Consider the following 17,241-nt stretch of genomic DNA (forward strand, 5'->3'; position numbering starts at 1 on the left):
TGGCACCGGGGCGTTGTAGGAACGCTGCTCTCTGGAGGCCCTGGGCGTGCCTTTTACTGAAATTTGGTACTTTTGGTTACAGACGGACTGCGAGTTTATTAAAAAAGAAGGATGGGGGAGACTGGCCAGTGGCTCCGCGGTGGTTTCAAGGCGCAGAGTGCGGCGGCAGCAGCTGGCGGAGCGGCGCGGTGCGGCCCGAGCCCGGCGCGGCCGCTCCGCCATCCCCGGCAGCGCGGGCGGGGCCGCCCCCGGAGCGCCGCGCCGGGAACGCGGGACTCGGCGGCGCCCGCACCCCCATTGGGCGAGCCCGGCGCGCGGCTCCGCCCCCCGGCTCTCCCGGCTCTCTCATTGGGCGGCGCCGCGGGACCAGCTGTAGCCCCGCCTCCTCGACTCGCTAGCCAGTCAGAAAATGGTTGCCGGGCAGGTTGAAAGGGCCGCCGGCCAATGGGAGGGCGAGCAGCTGGCGCGCGCGGCGCACGCAGCGCCCCCCCGCGGGAGCCGCGGGCGGAGGGAAGGGCGGAGCGGAGGCTGCCGGGGCCCGGCGGGGGTGGCGCTGCCTCCGCCTCCTCCCGGCCCGAGTCCCAGCCCCGCCGAAGGGAGGGAGCGCGGCCGGCTGCGAAGGAACGGGGCTTCCTCTGCTCCCAGGTGGGGCGCCGGTCGGGAGGCGGCGGGAGGGCGCGGGGCTACCAGCCGCGGGCAGGGGGAGGGTAGCGGCGGTCGCGGGGGGACGGCGGGAGGCCGAGGCGGGGGCGGCGGGAGCCTCGACGGGGCGGGGGGGCCCTGCCGGTGAGGGGCGGAGGGGCAGCCGGCGGTGCGGTGGGAGAGGAGGGGACGGCGGGGACAGGTGGAGCGGACGGCGGGCCCCGGGGTGGTGCTGTGCGGAGAGGAGAGACGGCGGCCCCGGGGAGCTGGGCTGGGGCCGGGGGCACGGCGGCGGCGGGGTGCGGGTACGGCGGCCCCGGGGAGCCGGGCTGGGCGCGGGGGGAGCGGCCGGAGCGCGGCCGGCGGTGGAAGTTGTTCGCGCAGTTATAATTAGCCCGGCCGGGGTCTGAGCGAGCCGGGCGGAGGAAGGGGGAGGAGTGTAACTTTTCGCAGCTCGGGAAGCCCAAGGTTGTCTCTGGTTACCGCTGCCCACGGCCGCGGGGGGGGCGGGACGGCCGCAGGAAGCACCGACACTCCTTCCACAAAGGCCAAATGGTGGCAGGAGCCGCGGGAGCGGCTGCGGGAGGGCGGCAGGAAAGGGCTTTCCCTGAATCCCGGCGGCTCCATCCTGGCGCTCCTGATCGCTGCCGCTCGGTAGTTGCGACTTCTGTATAAGCTGCAGTTACATTTCTAATGGCAGGTTTTGCTGGGCTTAGTAAATGCGTGTTAGTCTGGGCTACGTGCAGGTGGATGGGACTGGAGGAGCGTAAGATTGGTCTCTATGCATATTGCAGATTAAGCTCGCAAATAGTGCAGTTAATAATTTCTGTCCTAGTTAGGCCTGGAATTTTTCAAACTGTGTTGGAATGCTCGTTTCTAAAAGCATAGGTGGGAGCCTTGCAGTAGTTTTCCACTTTATTTTTGATGTGGCTAAAATTCCATAGTTCGGGCAGTTAACTGCAATGTGGGAAATACCATTAACATTGAAATGATGCTGTAATCTCAAAACTCTCAAGTGACCCCTAAACACATACTAAAAAGGGAAGACAGAAAGTAATCCACTAGAGATATAATTCATAGTGATTTGCAGCTACTGTGTCTTCTATAGTTGTTTTTTTTTTTTTTCCCTAACAGATTGTAAAAATTACACCTAATAACCTTACTTTTGTACTTCTTCCTGACACTTAACCCAGTGTGCCCAGAAATCATACAGGGCAAAAGTCAAAACCTCCACAGTTACTTCTGCAGGAATCCTTTGAAGTATCTAATAAAGAAATTAAATTTGAAAACCACTTGACTTCATCTCCTTCTAGCAAAATATTGGACTTCTAAACCACAAGTAACAGTACTATTTTATTATCCAATGCTTCTGATTTTGTTGGGTTTGGGGTTTTTTAGCTAAGGTGCTGAAATCTAAAACTTTTCAACATTTTACTATGCTTGTTAGCTTTGTGAAGTTGTTTTAGCATTAAAGAATCCTAAAACTCTAAAACATGTGTTTTTATATTCAGTGTAAAGAAAATGCAGTGCCTGCACACGTCTCCCTGTGACCTAACAAGTAGACTTTAATGAACCTCAGTAGTGACCACCTGAAGTCCTGCTGTTTCAGAGCAAATAGGTTATGAATCTTCATTTGTCTCTTTATTTGGGGCTTTTTTTTTTTTCCTAATTATTTACAGATAGCGTGGATATCATTATACTGGGAAAGAAGTCAGCTTCTAGGCGGAGGAGGGAGATGTTAATGTGTTTGTTGCTGTGGGTGAGATTTGGCTTGCTGAGGTCACGGGCATTTTACTGCTGTTTTACTGCATTTTTACAGTTCCGAGGTTCTGTAAGCGGAGGAGCCCTTTGGTAGCATCAGGCTATGAGTTGCTATGTAAGATGAACTGTAGGCGTTTACTTGCCCGTCTGTCTGAATGTAAGACTGCCTTTCACTATGTATTATTTTAAGATTTGTGCAATAATGTGTGAACTCTTGGTTTTTGATCACGAAGGGCTGTGTTTGTGCAGCCAGTGCTGATCCTTGCTCCTGCGGTGCATTTGTGAGGCGCTTTGCCGTAGCTGGGTCAGGTGTCTGTGTGTGTGATGTGCACAAACTGGCATGTCACATCCAATCCTGGCTGCAGGCTGTCAGCCCCTGCAAGGGCTTTAATCCTTGGAATTCATAACTGTTTGGTTCTCCAGGTGGAGGTGAGACCTCAAGAGCATGGATCATGCGATTCCCTCCACATTTCCTAGCCTAGCCCATAGTTTGCTGTCACTTGAGCCTTTTCACATTTCCAAGTCACCAATGCCTTGAGCTAATCCATGATTTAATCCATGTGGTCTCTAGCCATACTGCAGATGCTGTTATATCAGGGGTGTGATGGAGCTGGTGCCACATTGAACATTAGACACAATCATAGGACACCTTGTCAACTGTCTTCTCATACTGGTTTTGTGTATGTGCTGAAAAAGAGGAAAGTTGGGGAATTAAATAAAAATCTAGCTGGTTTTGCAGCCTGTAAGCATTAGGGGATAATTCTGAAATGTAGTTCTTCACAATGCATGGTATTCTCTCTCCTGATTATGTAATTTTGGAGATGATTGCAGTTGTAAATTGGTGTTCAATAACCTGAGGAAGTAGCAGTGCAAGTCCTTATCCTAAAGCCTAATGCTCAGAGGATCAGCATTTTGCAATACTCATTTACAAAAGATAATTTCCACATTTTATGTGTTCACAGGTAAAACTGTTAGGTCCTCTTATTTCAATGAATTTTAGGGGGTTTAACCCATATTGATCTGCTTTAATAGAATTTACCACAAATAATTTAAAAAGTTGTATTGAATTATGTGCTTAATGCTTCTGGTTAAAATAAAATAAAAACCACCACATAGTAATTAAATACTCTGATTTTGTTTTGTTTTTCCTCTTAAGTCGCCTCATCCTACCTCGGTGGATGGCTTGGCCTCTGGGATAGCTCAAGACTCTTGGATGACCACGCTTTATGCAAAATCCAGAATCTTCCTGCCTGGACTCCTTTCTGTTTTCTAAGGGTAACTATTTGTATGTTTTTATGAAATTGTATCTTTTGTCCATAGGACATATTCTGATAATGCGCTGCAGATGTTATTTGTGGGTTAGAATGATAAACTGAAATGTATCTTTTAAAAATGGGATATATAATATAAAGTGAAGTAAAAACTTTAGTTTGAGTATTCTGAATTTCCATTACTATTTTTTTCTTGATGAGGGGGGAATTATTACAATGCAATAAAACATATTAGTTTAAGATCACATTCTTATTGGAAATTGCTTAGCTAAGATGTCACTCTTATGGTAAGACCCACTGTTCAGCTGCTAAAATTGAGTGTTGCATTTCTGTCTTGTGAGAAGGTGGCACTTTGGATACTCAAGTAAAGTTGTGTACTACAAGAGACAATTCCATGTTTTCTGATTTGGTTACAGAAAGAATAAATGCACAGTCCTCTATCAGAAAAAGAGCTTTTTTCTTGTTTGCTTTCACTGTTAATGTCCAATTTTTTCTGTTTAAAGTATGGACATGCCAATTTTTAATATTTAATAAGCTGTAACTTCGTTTATTAGCAGATCTTTTAGATCACTGTAGCCCTAAGGAGTGTGTCAGTGTTATGTAGGGGAATGCATCTAGTATATCTCTGTTTGAAGCACATGTGGGATTGAGAACTGTTAGTTGGCTCCAACAAGCTGTGGAAAGGTCTGTGATTGCATTTGCAGCTCTAATGATCCTTTGTTTCTCCAGTGAAATGCTTTGGTGGATCCATAATGGTTTGGTTCTTCTTGTTTCCTTTATGAGTCTTAGGTTCTCATTTAATTACAATTTAGTTTTACTGTGGGAGTTTCTAGATTTAGTAACTCTTGATTATGTATTAGCTTTTGCCAACTACTATTGATTCTTTCTTTAAATTATTCCAGGCCTTTCTTCCACTAAGAAAAAAAAAAATCCACCTAGAATCCCTGAAAAAACCTTGCTAAACACACTTCCATTGAAAATATACACATGAGATTTATTAATAAATGGTGGAACAAGATACACAAGTGACAGGCAAGAGTGATAATGGTTTAGTTTGGGGTTTTTATGGGTGAAAGTTTCTCTCTGCTGAGCACTGGAACCCACTTGTTTTAGCTGTGGAAGGTACAGATCCTAACAGAGGAGTTCCTTCTCCAGAGTGAAATGGCATGCTCTGAAACTCAGCTGCCATGGTTTGTAAAGCAAAGCTCTTATCAGTGCTTTGTGAAATGAAATGGGAGTAAGGAACTTAGAAAGATGTCCTTAAGTGCAGGAATTTTCCAGATCCCAGTAGACATAACATAAGCAGGTTGTTTTGGGGGGGGTTCAGACTAACTTTTAAATCAAAGTAAAACTTCTTTCCAAGTGTTTCCTAAACATCATTTCAGCTCCTAAAATATTTGTGCATGATACAGGTTTGTTTTCTACACTCCACACATAGTCAATGACAGTGGGAGCATTATTAATTCCAGAATAATTTTGTACTAAACTCAGTGTTCCTCTCATTCCTTTCCTGTACCTAATGAATGCTATTCAGGTTAGTCTGACTTTCAAAATGTGGGGAAATCCTTAGGTGTGGGGTTTTTTCTGTTTTGTTTGCAGAGTTGTTGTGTGTGTGTTTGGTTTTGGGTTTGTTTGCTGTTTTTGTTGGGGTTTCTTGAGTCTGAACAGTAGCATATCTTGGTTCTGTGTTCCAGTTGCTTTGTACCAGACTGGGGGCGTGTTGTAGGTCAGGATTTTTTGATCAGAAAGTTGACATTAAGTCTTCTTTCTTTGAGCAGCCATTTTCTGGTAATTTCTGACTCCTGTGAAGAAGTTGTTGCATAGGAGTTTAGGTATGGGAGTAAGCTGGTAGGACTGCACTCCTCCCTGTATGCACACTTTTAGTCACTTGTGCCTTCTCCAGCAGTTACTCATCTTGGCTAAACTGGGGCAGGGCTGAGGGGGGGTGGGGAGGCAATGGACTTAAACACACTTTTGTATATTTGGAAGTATCTTCAGGTCTAAACTTTTTTCATTTGCTGTTTCCTAAGGCATTTAGTACTTCCCTCATTGCTCAGGGTAACAGCCAAGATATAGTGTGGGGATCTCCAGCACTTGCTGGGGACCCCAGATCAGAGATGTTGTGTGTGCTCTGACAGCTTACACTGTTATGTAAGGCATGTCCAAGTGATCAGCACTAAGCCCCGATGGGAGGAAGGGATTTGTGCTGTGTCTGTTAACTGCACCTTTAGCCTTTTCATTTCCTTGTGCACTTTCTTCTATATGAAATACCAATAGCCAGTCCAGCACTTAATTAAAACTGCTTGTGAAGTTGTGTTGCCTAAAAATGTGTGTCAGGTAGGGGAAGGATTATCATTAAAAATAGTGTACAGCATACATCAAATAATTCTGGGGAACAGCCATAACTGTTGGGGTGTTTGTCTTCCTTTGCACTTCTGCAGATGGATGTGTGCTTGTGAGATGTGCCCGTGAAGAGAGGGGAGAGCAGATACACCAAGTTATCAGCCAGCCTTGGTCAGTCACTAACACAAATCTACAGCCCAGAGAGTCTGTCTGTCTTTACTCTTACATGGTTTCTATAGTTATAAGACAAAGGAGACTTTGAAAGGGAATTGCCCAAATTACAATAGCAAGGAGTCTCTTAATTTTGATTTTAATACATAAGTTGCATTACTGCAAACTGGACAGGCAGCTTTCACTCATGACATGCTTACACACCTGCAAAGCTGGTATTTTTGTCCTGTAAGAAAAAGTAGTATTTCACTTTGAGGCAGTCTTGGGCTAAAAAATACAGCAATGTGGCTGTAGAGAAAGGATGAAGCAAGTTTGAATTTAATAATATTCTAAAAAGAAATGCCAAAAAGTACCACTATGAATTCAGTTATCTTTTCCTGGATAGTGAAGGCTGGGTACTTTATTGATGATCTTGCAATTTAAACATATTTAGTGGTAAATAAATAACTGTTGTGTAGTTTAATACAGTGCATGAGAGGTTTGTGTTCAGACAATACTAACCGTGGCAGTCGTGTTTCATACACTCCTTACTTTTGAAGCTCTTCCCTACTGAGAATTAAAGCTCTGTGAGGTCCTGAGTTCTAAACATTGTTTAACTTTTCTCTTTAATTCTTGCTCATATTCCAAAAAAGTTTTTAAGTAGTAGTTTGCCCAGATAGAAGTAATGGAGGGTTTTCACATGTTGCATTATTCCTTGAGAGTGTTCCCAGCTGTACTTCCCAGCCATGTGTCAGTGGCAGCTGCGCTGTCAGGCCGTGTGACAGATGGAGCTGAAATGGTGGCACCGGCCCTGCATTGTCCACAACACGTCGCAATGTGAATTTTTCTTGGTAGCCTGGAATGTTTCTTCTGAGTAGCTGCACCCTGACCAGGCCTGTTTGTTTGGTATTGTGTGGATTTGCCAACCAGGGACGTGCTTCTTGCCTCCCAAGTTTTTTCAAACCCTGGTATGGTGTAGGATTACAGTGCTTGGATGCTTCTTCCCATCTTAGCAGGGAGGAGTTGTAATGAAGTGTCCTCCATGGAGGACTGGAAGGAGCTGAGGAACGTGCTAGCAGGGCAGAATTTCTGTGTAGACTCCATTGTAGTTCAGGGATGTGAATAGAGGGTTTGGTACTCTCAAATACTGAGTTCACTTTGCTTCCTTTTCTCTATATCTGAAAAATTATTTTCATTAAAAAAGCATTCTGCCATAAATGGCCTGTGGTTCAGTTTGCATTACTGTAATGGGAGAGGATGAGAAGATGCCAGGAAAAAAAGTTGAGATGTGTTGCTCCTCATTGTTCCTGTTTTTTTTCATGACAAAAGATTTTAAAATAGATCATCTGAACAGAAAAATAAATTTGTTGTGACAGAAAAAAAAAATTTGTGGAACTTTTTCAAGTTCAAGAAAAGGGTGACTTAAGCTTGCTGCTTTTATAATTGAACAGCTATGTGAAGACCTCACATTTGAAGTTGGCATAAACTTTTAATTCTTATTCAGTTTATTTACTTACAAATTACGGAGTTATCAGATTGGCACATCCCAAAATCCTGCTAGTTGACCCTGTTTTTTGAGGTGTGAGTATATTCCTGGAATTAGGCTGGAGTAAGGAGAGTGCAGTTTCTGGAGATTGTGCTGCTCTGAGCTGGCTGTGCCTTCGTGTCAGCTGGTGGAAGGGCTGACGCTGCTCCTCCTCTGAACAGGCAGCTGGGGGTTTGTGTGTGCACGGCTGCTTGTTTGCCTTACTACCAAAAATTGAAGTGGGATAAGCATTGCATAATTAAATGATGCCATCAGCATCTTCTGTTGCAAAGTGATGCTGTGAAAGAGAGCATCTGACTGTTAATTTTGGGTTTGGGTTAAGGTGTCAATCGCTGTGCTACAGAAGAACAAGGTACTTAGAAAATACACAGAAGTGTGTTAAGGATCTGATCCCATCAGAAATTCTTGTGTTAGAAAGTAAAGCAAAAGGCCTGATAAAATGTAGATTAGCTGCTAACAAAGGGGCTTTGTGTCTTTTGTAGGTCAGCAGCTGAGTGTGTTTGACAAGAACTGAAATTTAATGTCTCCTGTAGCAACCATGACACTAGTCATTTTTAAATCCACTGTACCAATGGTACTCTGGTTTTTATTAGCCTTTTACAAATTTTTGTGTAGCCTCTGAAGTCATCTAGCTCCTGGAGGGGAGAGTAGGGGATCCTTCCTGTTAGGAAATAAATCAATGTTAGACAGAATTTATAAATGTAAGGTAGTACTATGTTTGTTTACTTTAAAAACAGATTTTGGGAGTCGGGAGTATGTTAAGTAGAAACATTTTGAAGTTGGAGCAAATAGTGTTTCTTGCACTTCATTTTCATAGTCAAGTGCTGTCATGCTCAAGCATGTTACATGTTTGTAAAATGCTCTGGGACAAATTTTGTGAAGGAAATTTGAGGAATGAAAAGAGGGATGTCTGCCTATATGAGCATGAAGTATTTAGTCTAACAAGACTACCGTTTGAATTGAAAAGTAAAACATATCATATTAAGTTGTTTTTGTGAAATTATACATCCTTGCATATCATAGTCTGCTTGCTCTTTAAGCTTGATTGCAGAATTTAAGTGCTAACACATTTTTGAGATGTTAGGAATTAACATCATTTTTATAATTCAAAGAGATAAGAGTAGTATGCCCTGTGTGTCTAACAAAGTATAAATGTGTATTTTAAAAAATATTAAAATCAGTAAATTATCAAAATGAAGCATTCTGAATGTGTGATATGTCAGAATTGCTGTTTCCTGTGTGGTCATATCTTCATTCCCTGATGGGTGTAAATTTTGGTCTGTTGAATTAATTGAGAGGAAAACAAATAAACCCTACTAGTGTGCACTGTATGGGAATGATGTGATGAAAAACCTGTTTTGATGCATAATTTTCATTCTTACAGTGATGCTGTGAGGGGATGCTTGAGGTAGTCCACAACATTTAAATGCTACTTGAAATGGAGAGTTCAGAATTTTTTGTGAGTTTATGATTTGCATAAATTACTGTTTTCACTACAAGAGTCGGTGTATTCAGCTGCAGTCTACTTGTCCCACATAAATGTGATTTTCCATAGATTGTGTCAAAAATTAGCTGTTACTGACAGTATTGTCAGTAGTTTGAGGATCCTTCACACACACACACTGCCTTCCCAGAATACTTTTATATTTTGTGTCTGAACTTTGTATCCATATTTGTTCTGATTTTGTGGTATTGGAGTGCTTGGTACTGGCTGGGTCTGTCTGCTCTTAATGGGGTGCTGGAGTGGGAGAGTGGTACATGATCAGTGTGGGATGATGACCCAGGTGAACAGGTACACCACTTCCAGACACCTTCTGGTTTTTAAAGAGATTCAGCTGGTGCTGTGACGCTTCAGCAGAAAACTTTGGAGAAAAACAGAGTTCCAAAGTTAAAAAGTTGCAGAAGTGGTAAGATTATAAGTAATCAAGGTTTGTTGCTTTTTCAAGAGTGACTGTGTTAATGAACTGAAGATAGACCAGACAACTCCCTGCTAAGTAAAAATGCAGTCCTAGGACAAGTTGAATTTCATCCAGATATGTCCTTAAAAAAAAACCAAAAAGTGTCTACCATTGAGAAGTCTGACACCTAAAGTCCTGTAGCAGCTGTCTGTTTTCTCTGGTGTGTCTTGCTGAGGAGGATGCAGTGCTTGCTTCCTTTCTGTTCCTCCAGAGGAGCCGAGTTCTCCAAAGCCTTGTCTGGGCAGATGGACATGGCCATGGAGCCCTGCAAATCTGGAGAAATCCTGAAAGTAAAAGAGGCTTTATCCTGCTGCCTTCTCCTTGTCCCCAAAAGTCTAGCAACAGGCTAGCAGCTGGCAGCTGCAGCCATCAGCTGAGCTATTGCTGGCAGCATCCAGTGCTCACATGAAAAGGAAGTTGGGAGGCCCTCAGCAGCATGCAGGGTCTGGATCATTGTGCGTGAAGGATCTGCCCTTAATCTGCCACTGGTGTCTAACTTATGATTGCTTAATTTTTTTTAATAGTTTGGGAACAAGGTGTCTGTATTCATGGACACTTTAGGATGTGTATAACTGAGATTTTACCAGTGTTTTCTGCACAGAGTATACTCCTTTTCTGTGCTTATATGAGTGATTGCATAGGGCTTGTTGTGCCTAATAAAACTCTTTAGACTTGGGATGGTAATTGCAAAGTACCCAGGCAGGTATTTATATTTTAGGTCTGTGTGTACAGATTTTTGTACCACATTGTTCTAGACCTACTGTATTTCAGTGCAAGAGCACACATAGCAGAATGAAAGCAACTAAATTCTATTTTTTCCCTAACGATTTTACCAAAATTGGTTGCTTTTAAAATGCTGTTTGATAACTTCCTGCCTGATGTTCTTAGTGTGAAGTCAGTAGCAGGTTGTGAACCCATTGTCTCTCTGTGAGCTCAGTGGCCCAGCCAGATTTCCTCCCACATTTAACCCAACTCCCAAGATGTGGAATGGATATAAGGATCCCACGGGAGGCCCTGCTGTTAGTCTTGCTCTAAAACAATTTTGGGTCACCAAAGAAAAAAAGGGAAGAATCAGCCTTACATAGAACTCTATGTATGTTCTATGTGTGTTCTCAGAGACACTGAGCAAGACATTAGAATGGCTTAATAAGATCAAAATGGGTGTTGAAAACTAGCTTGAAACCTTACCTGCTGTACCCAAGAATGAATGTTAAAATGGAAATGATTAAATATTCTGTAATTTGATCCTTAATACAAGCATCTGTTTTATTTCATGTGGACAGTCAGATGTACTTAGTAGTCTATAGCTTTTTTCAAAAAGAGTTAGTATATTTCTTCCATGTTTTCTGTTAAGGAAAAAAGTTGCCATGAAACAATATAGCTGGAAAGTGCATCTTTTCAATGGAAGTACTATTGTGTAGGGTTTCTTTCTATCTCTTGATGTTCTGTGACATCAAAAGTCTCAGCTAACCAGTACATTGTACAGTTGAGGGTTTTCAGAATTGTCTGTTGGGCCTGCCCACGGTTAATTCAGGATTTTTTTCTTGCAGGTTCATGTTGGGGAGAGGCCTAAAGCGCAAGCTGAGTGACTATGAGGAGAGCATGGCTGGTCTCTCGAGTGCCTTTGATTCCAGTCGAGGTCTGCCCTACCCACTCAAGAGGCAGCTGGTGCTCAACATGTGCCTCACCAAGTTACAGACGTACAAAATGCTGGTGGAGCCCAACCTGCACCGCTCCGTGCTCATCGCCAACACCGTGCGGCAGATTCAGGAGGAGATGAGACAAGAGAGCGGCCAGCAGCCGGTGAATCTCTGCCCTGGCATTGCTCCTGCTGCTCACAGCTACACAGGGATGGAGGCACCTGGCATTTCCCTTCAGTTGCCTTCGGGTGTTGGTCAGCAAGAGTCCCACTGCTGTGAGCTGCGGTCTGTAGAGGACCCGATTGAAAACAGCCTGCTGATCGTTTCAGACGACGACATGTCATCTGCTATTTCATCTATTCTGAAGGATTTAGACTTTGTAGAAGATATCAGCCCTCCTACTTGTCTGGTTCCTACTGGAGATGACCAGCCAAAGTTTCCAGAAAATACTGGTCTGAAACTAGAAGATGACAGACAGGATTTGAAGGGAGCTGAATGCGTGTTTGGTTCCTTTGAGATTTCAAATTCAACCAGTTACTTGAAGGATTTGGCAATAGATGACATTTTTGAAGATATTGACACTTCAATGTATGATTCAGACTTTTGTTGCCCTCCCCTGATGCCGCCCAGATCACCATCTCTTGCTACAGAAGAACCATTGAAAACCTTTCCATCTTGTAATTCTTCTTCAGCAAACAACATTCAGATATGTAGAACAGATCTGAGTGAGTTGGACCACATCATGGAAATTCTCGTTGGATCCTGATACTTGTTTTACCCAAAGATACTTTTAGACTGCCACTTGCATTTGGTTTCAGGATAAAAGCCACTGGAATAGTTGTAAAGAATTCTTTTAAAAGCAAACTAAATAATAATTTGTCCATATTAGAATTTTCTAAATAATTCCAAAACTTACGAACCAAAAAAGTGGCAGATTTTAAAAAAGAAAAATTATTTATCAGAACTGTGCAATCATCATTTTCCTTCCAGGGTGTATGTGGAACAATGGGCACATACCCTCATCACCCCTCATGCCTCTTTCAATAAACTTTTTTATGTGCAATTTTTAATTTGACAGAAGAATTTACATGCAAAGCAAATTTCATATGAGGTGATCTTTTACAAAGCCTCCACTTTATTTTTAATATCAGAGTCTATGCCAAGCTGGCATCTGTCAAGTTGCAGAGTTAGATTGTGTGGATTGCAGACACGTTCTTAGAGATGGGTATATTTTAAAAATGAGACACGCTTTGCTTTCTTTTGGTCAGAAAAGCAGATCAAGACACTTACCAACAAAGTCTCTTGCATTTTCTAAAGCATTCAGAACTATTTATTTTTGTAAATTTTATAGTCTTTCTACATTTTACTACGTTATTTCATCATAGTTCAAATATAATGGACTTCTAGTTGGATGTGTTTAGCACTACCTCTGAGCTGAAATGCTTTAACTCTTTCCAGTGCTTCATCTGAGACTGCAAATCTTTCTGTTTCTTTCTGGGGCAAAGTACTTCTAACTCATTAAGTTGATCCTTTGACAGTGACCTAGCTGATTTGTGAAATCAAGGGTATTCAATGTTTAAAAACTTTTAAGTATTTACAAATTAATTTATATGTAGATTGTGCAATTTAACATTTTTCTGTCAGTATTATGTGCTTAGATTTTGAATAATCTTGGCGTTCTTTAAATTAAGATTTACTATGTACAGGTAGCTTTTTATTCTCTTTTGGAAAACACTGTCCTTCAACCCTGCTTTCACTACAGATTTTAAGATGATTTTTATGTGCAATATTATTTAAAGAGATACACATTTTTATACCTGGCATTGTGGGAAGAAACGCTTCAAACTTAAAACCTCTAGCACCTTTGGAGGATACTCAGCCAACATTTCTGCATCCTTTCAGAAGCCAAGCTGAGAGCACTGAGAACACATCACCCTCTGCTGTGACAGCCCTGGAGCACCCGTGGGGCTGTGGGGACCCGCTGCTGGTGGCTCTGTCCCCGCGAGGGGCCGGGGCCACCTGGGTTTGGAACCCCAGAGCTGCTGCCCCAGGCTGTCCTGGGTGAGGCAGGGGGGTTTTTATGCAGATTCACAAACACCCTGCTCAGCTGGAGGTGAGGTTGGCAGTGAGAACTGGTTTTCCATCAGGCAGTTTGGGTTCTGTGTTTCAGCCTGAACCGAGGTCTAGATCGATCCCTGCTATCGTCTTCTGAGTTTCACACTTGCACATTGCTTTTTGGTTTGGATTTTTTTTTCCTTCTTTTTTTAATTATAAAACTTTTACATTGTTCTTGAAAGCTGCAGCACCTGTCTTGGAAACTTGCAGTTGTAAAACCTTTGCTTTGATTTGTTGTATTTTTTGGGATTTTGTTGTTCTGCTGAGACTTTTTTATGAACAGAGTGTCGGCAGAGGGAAAAATGTTGCCTGTGTGTTGCATCTCACAGAAGTTGAAATCCTGGCCCTGTTGAAGGGGCCAGGGTGTCACCTGGTATTTCTAGTCTTAACTGATGCTGTGGCACACCTACCTTGTGCAGAGATCTCCGTTTTTTTACTGTGACTCTCTTGGTTAACAGCTGCCGACATAATGTGGTATCCCAGGCCAATGGAGAACCATTTCAGGTCACATCCTCGCAGCCATCTGGGTTGTTTAGCAGCTGAAGGGTATAAATGTATTTATATGCATATATTGTATTGATTCTAATATAAAACTTCTGATCTAAAGCATTTTGAATTGCTGGATAAAGGGATTTGTTTGAAGAGTGTATAACTAGTTCTTGAAGAGGTACAGCTTCAGAATGTACACAGATTGTGCATTGTGTATAGACTACTCTGGCTTTTCCTCAGCCTCTACTTTTGTATTAAAAAGATGACTGAATAAATCCTTGAAATATTAAGGGCCTTCTGCACTGTGATGAAACAGAGATGCGGTTAAAAATGTCTTTAAATTCAGTGATGAGGGATAAAATAAAAAGACTGCATCTAATCTCTTTTTGCATTTGAAAATATGGAATGTTACTATGCAGTAAAGATATTTTGGTATGAAAATTGTATCATATAGCAAATAGTGAACACTTAATAAATCCACTTACGTTGCAGTCTCTACAGAAACGGAAGAAAAGACAACTTGCTTTTCGACATTTATGTACTAAAGTTTTTTCTGTACTGCAGCAAAAGATTTAATTGTTGGTAGATCTTTTATCAACAATTCAAAATGCAATTTTTGTACAAGTCCTGGCTACAGAGCTCTGTTTCTAATTGGTTGCTTGTGTCACAGTGCCAAGACCATGAGCTGGTGTGTAATGCAGTTCGGTTATGTTTGGAATTATGTGCAAAGGGAAGTTTAATTTTTAAATATGCACAAATTAATTTTAAAATCCTTCCATGTAAAATGAAGTTAGAGGCTAGTTGTGGTGGACCTATTTATTGTATGTTTGGAAATAAAAGCCACAGTTTTGCATTTAAACCAGTTATATTTTGGAGCCTTTGGTATGTGACTGTTTTAAAAACAAAGCATAAAAAAAAACCTATGGCACCCTGCCACCTTTTCTTTGGTCTTTCACTCACAAAGACATAGCATTTTCCCTAGGCATTTGTACCCTTTTTCCTTCTCCACATGCCTCCTCTCCCCCATTCTTTGTTCCTAGAAATAATAAACACCTTACAAACCTGTACAGAAATAATTACCCATGCCAGTCCCCATACTAGGGTTCCACATGAGGTTTCCACGTACCCTGAAGGATGGATTCCTCCTTTAGGGAAGCACCACAGTTTGAGCTGGGTGCCTCCAAAGAGGGACTGTGAACACTGAAATTCCTGGGCAGTTATGCCTATAACAGTAATAATTCAGACTATTAATAATAATAATAATAATAAGGTCTGGGGCTCTTCATGGTGTTTGCTCCTCCATTGCTCAGTGGTTGTTGTCTTACACAGCATCTCTTCCTCCCAGTTTGGAATTTGGAATCCTCTAATAATTTTACACTCATTTGCCACAATCCATAGGTTTTCTCTACTTCAGCTGTTAATACCTAAGCTGCAGCTTTGCTCTGGCTCTGCACTACACCCTCACATCCCCTCTTGTAACCAAAACAGGGATGGCCCACAGGGCATTTTTCCTGCTGATGGGGGCAGGGGGATTCCTGGTGGAACAGGTGACACAGGATTTTAGCACTGAGCTGCCCTCTGGGCTTTGTTTCCAGCACTGTGGAAGGTGCTCCCAGCCCTTGCAGCTCTCAGTGTCCCCTCAGAGCAAGTGTCACATGTAAGTGTCCTTGACACTCATGGTGGTGGCTCTTCAGACCTGTGTGCTTGTCAGGCTGGACCAAAGCCCTGCCTGTCTGAGCTAGCAAAAGGCTGCTTGTAAAATCAAACCAGCAGCTTCAGATTGAGAGTTTTCCATCATCTTCCTGTTGTACACCTCTAAAATAAGATCCTGACTCTTCTGCAATGAACTTCTAAGGTTTGAATTGAGGCAGAATCGCCATTTCCCCTCATTTTTAAGTGTTTAAATAGAGACAAACCTCATAAGGTTAATCTCTACATCAAGTTCCCTCCATTTTGAGGGAAAAAATGTTTATATGATATAGATTGAGTCATAACTTTCACTGATGAGACTGCCCTGGCTGCTGCTTACAGACTTCCTCTTCCCTTTGTCATGGAGCCTGCTGACCAACCACAGTGTGTAAAGCACAGAAGGAAAGGTCTAGAAGGAAGTGCACACAAATCCGGTGGTGTGAGCGCCGTGCCATCAGCTCTTGGAGTGACTCATTCCTGAGGAAGCTGCTGTGGATGCTGCAGCACAGAGCTGAGCCTGAGCCTGTGGCAGCAAAAAACGCTGCCTTTCAAGGGTGTGCTGCAGTTCAGTGTTTTGAGAAAATATTTTTGAAGCTTTCGGTGGTGTAGGCTTTCATACACTTGCATGGATTTTAGCCACGCTGAAGGATCTGAAGTTAAAAGCATTCAGAGCAGGACAGCTCGGAGCAGTGCTGCCTCAAAGAGCTGGCTGGGGAGGGCTGGGTGCTGCCCAGGTGCTCTGTCCAGCTCTGTACTCTGTGTGCTGGAAGGGACACTTGAAAAGACTAATTTTCCAGCACAAGCAACAGTAAGATACACAAAATTAAATAACCCATCCATTTGTTCTGTGAGGAAGATGAGTTATAAATTAGTGGTAAAACTGATTTTGAGCTGCTCAAAATCAGTGTTAGAAGTGAGGCATTAAGCTCTGAAGTGTGTCTGTAGAAGTGTGTGTTAATGAAGTAGATGTTTGGGGAAGCTGGAAGATTTTTGGCATTTCAGGATTTGCCCAGCATTCACAGGAATCTCGTCTTGATTGAAAAAAAGCAAAAAATGTTGCAACTTCATTCCATACATTTTTCCCCCATCAGGGCCTGCTTATCCCACCCAGCAGAGCACTAAGCCAGGCTGGCTGTGCTCTGGCATCCAAGCTGTGCTGTGGGAGGCAATTTAGGAGCTTCTCAGACATATTTCAGTAGAAGAAGCAAAAAGGTTTTCTCTTTTGTATCGTCCAGAGTGGATCTGGAAAGTTAAACTTGGATCCACAGGGAAGTTTGGGAGTTCACAATTAATTTTCAGGTAGCTCAGTTTTAGCCAAATTCCTTTTGCTGTCTTAACTGGAATAGGCATACTCCAGGAAGCCCCACTTTTTTAACCTATTAAAGCTGATCTTCATTATTAAAAACTACCAGAGTGCTTTTAAATCCTGCAATGACCTTGTGTTTGGAAAAAAAAAGAAATCTTTACAAGATTTTTTTTAATTTGTTTTTCACTCCATCTTCTGCATATGCAACTAATGGTGGGCTTATAGTATGGTTAGAAATCATCCTGGAGTCTGACTGTCCCCTCTCTTTTTCTTGACTCTTTTTAATTATTATAATTAATTAAATTCCACATTTTAGAATATGCATTGAAAA

At 42.6% G+C, this 17,241-nt stretch overlaps 1 protein-coding gene across 5 annotated transcripts; it reads left to right on the forward strand.

Moving 5' to 3' along the window:
• Positions 1-534: 534 nt before the first annotated feature.
• Positions 535-14,777, forward strand: LOC311155436 (SERTA domain-containing protein 2-like). 5 transcript variants are annotated; one of them, XM_084208633.1, is made up of 5 exons: positions 535-645; positions 2,154-2,260; positions 2,462-2,560; positions 3,560-3,678; positions 11,222-14,777. In XM_084208633.1, the coding sequence occupies exon 5, from the start codon at positions 11,226-11,228 to the stop codon at positions 12,075-12,077; it is 852 nt and encodes a 283-aa protein (XP_084064759.1). In that variant the 5' UTR covers positions 535-645; positions 2,154-2,260; positions 2,462-2,560; positions 3,560-3,678; positions 11,222-11,225; the 3' UTR covers positions 12,078-14,777. The 5 variants fall into 5 exon arrangements, with proteins under 5 accessions (XP_084064759.1, XP_084064761.1, XP_084064760.1 ...); XM_084208631.1 differs by having other exon boundaries at positions 596-645; positions 1,777-2,260; XM_084208632.1 differs by lacking the exon at positions 535-645 and adding an exon at positions 1,053-1,981.
• The last annotated feature ends 2,464 nt before the right edge of the window (positions 14,778-17,241 follow it).

Source organism: Fringilla coelebs (genome assembly GCF_963513975.1).
Source record: "Fringilla coelebs genome assembly, chromosome: 6".
Taxonomy (NCBI): Eukaryota; Metazoa; Chordata; class Aves; order Passeriformes; family Fringillidae; genus Fringilla; species Fringilla coelebs.

Excerpts from the sequence above, each read along its gene's own strand:
- LOC311155436 (XM_084208633.1), top strand. The coding sequence starts at position 11,226 with ATGTTGGGGAGAGGCCTAAAGCGCAAGCTGAGTGACTATGAGGAGAGC.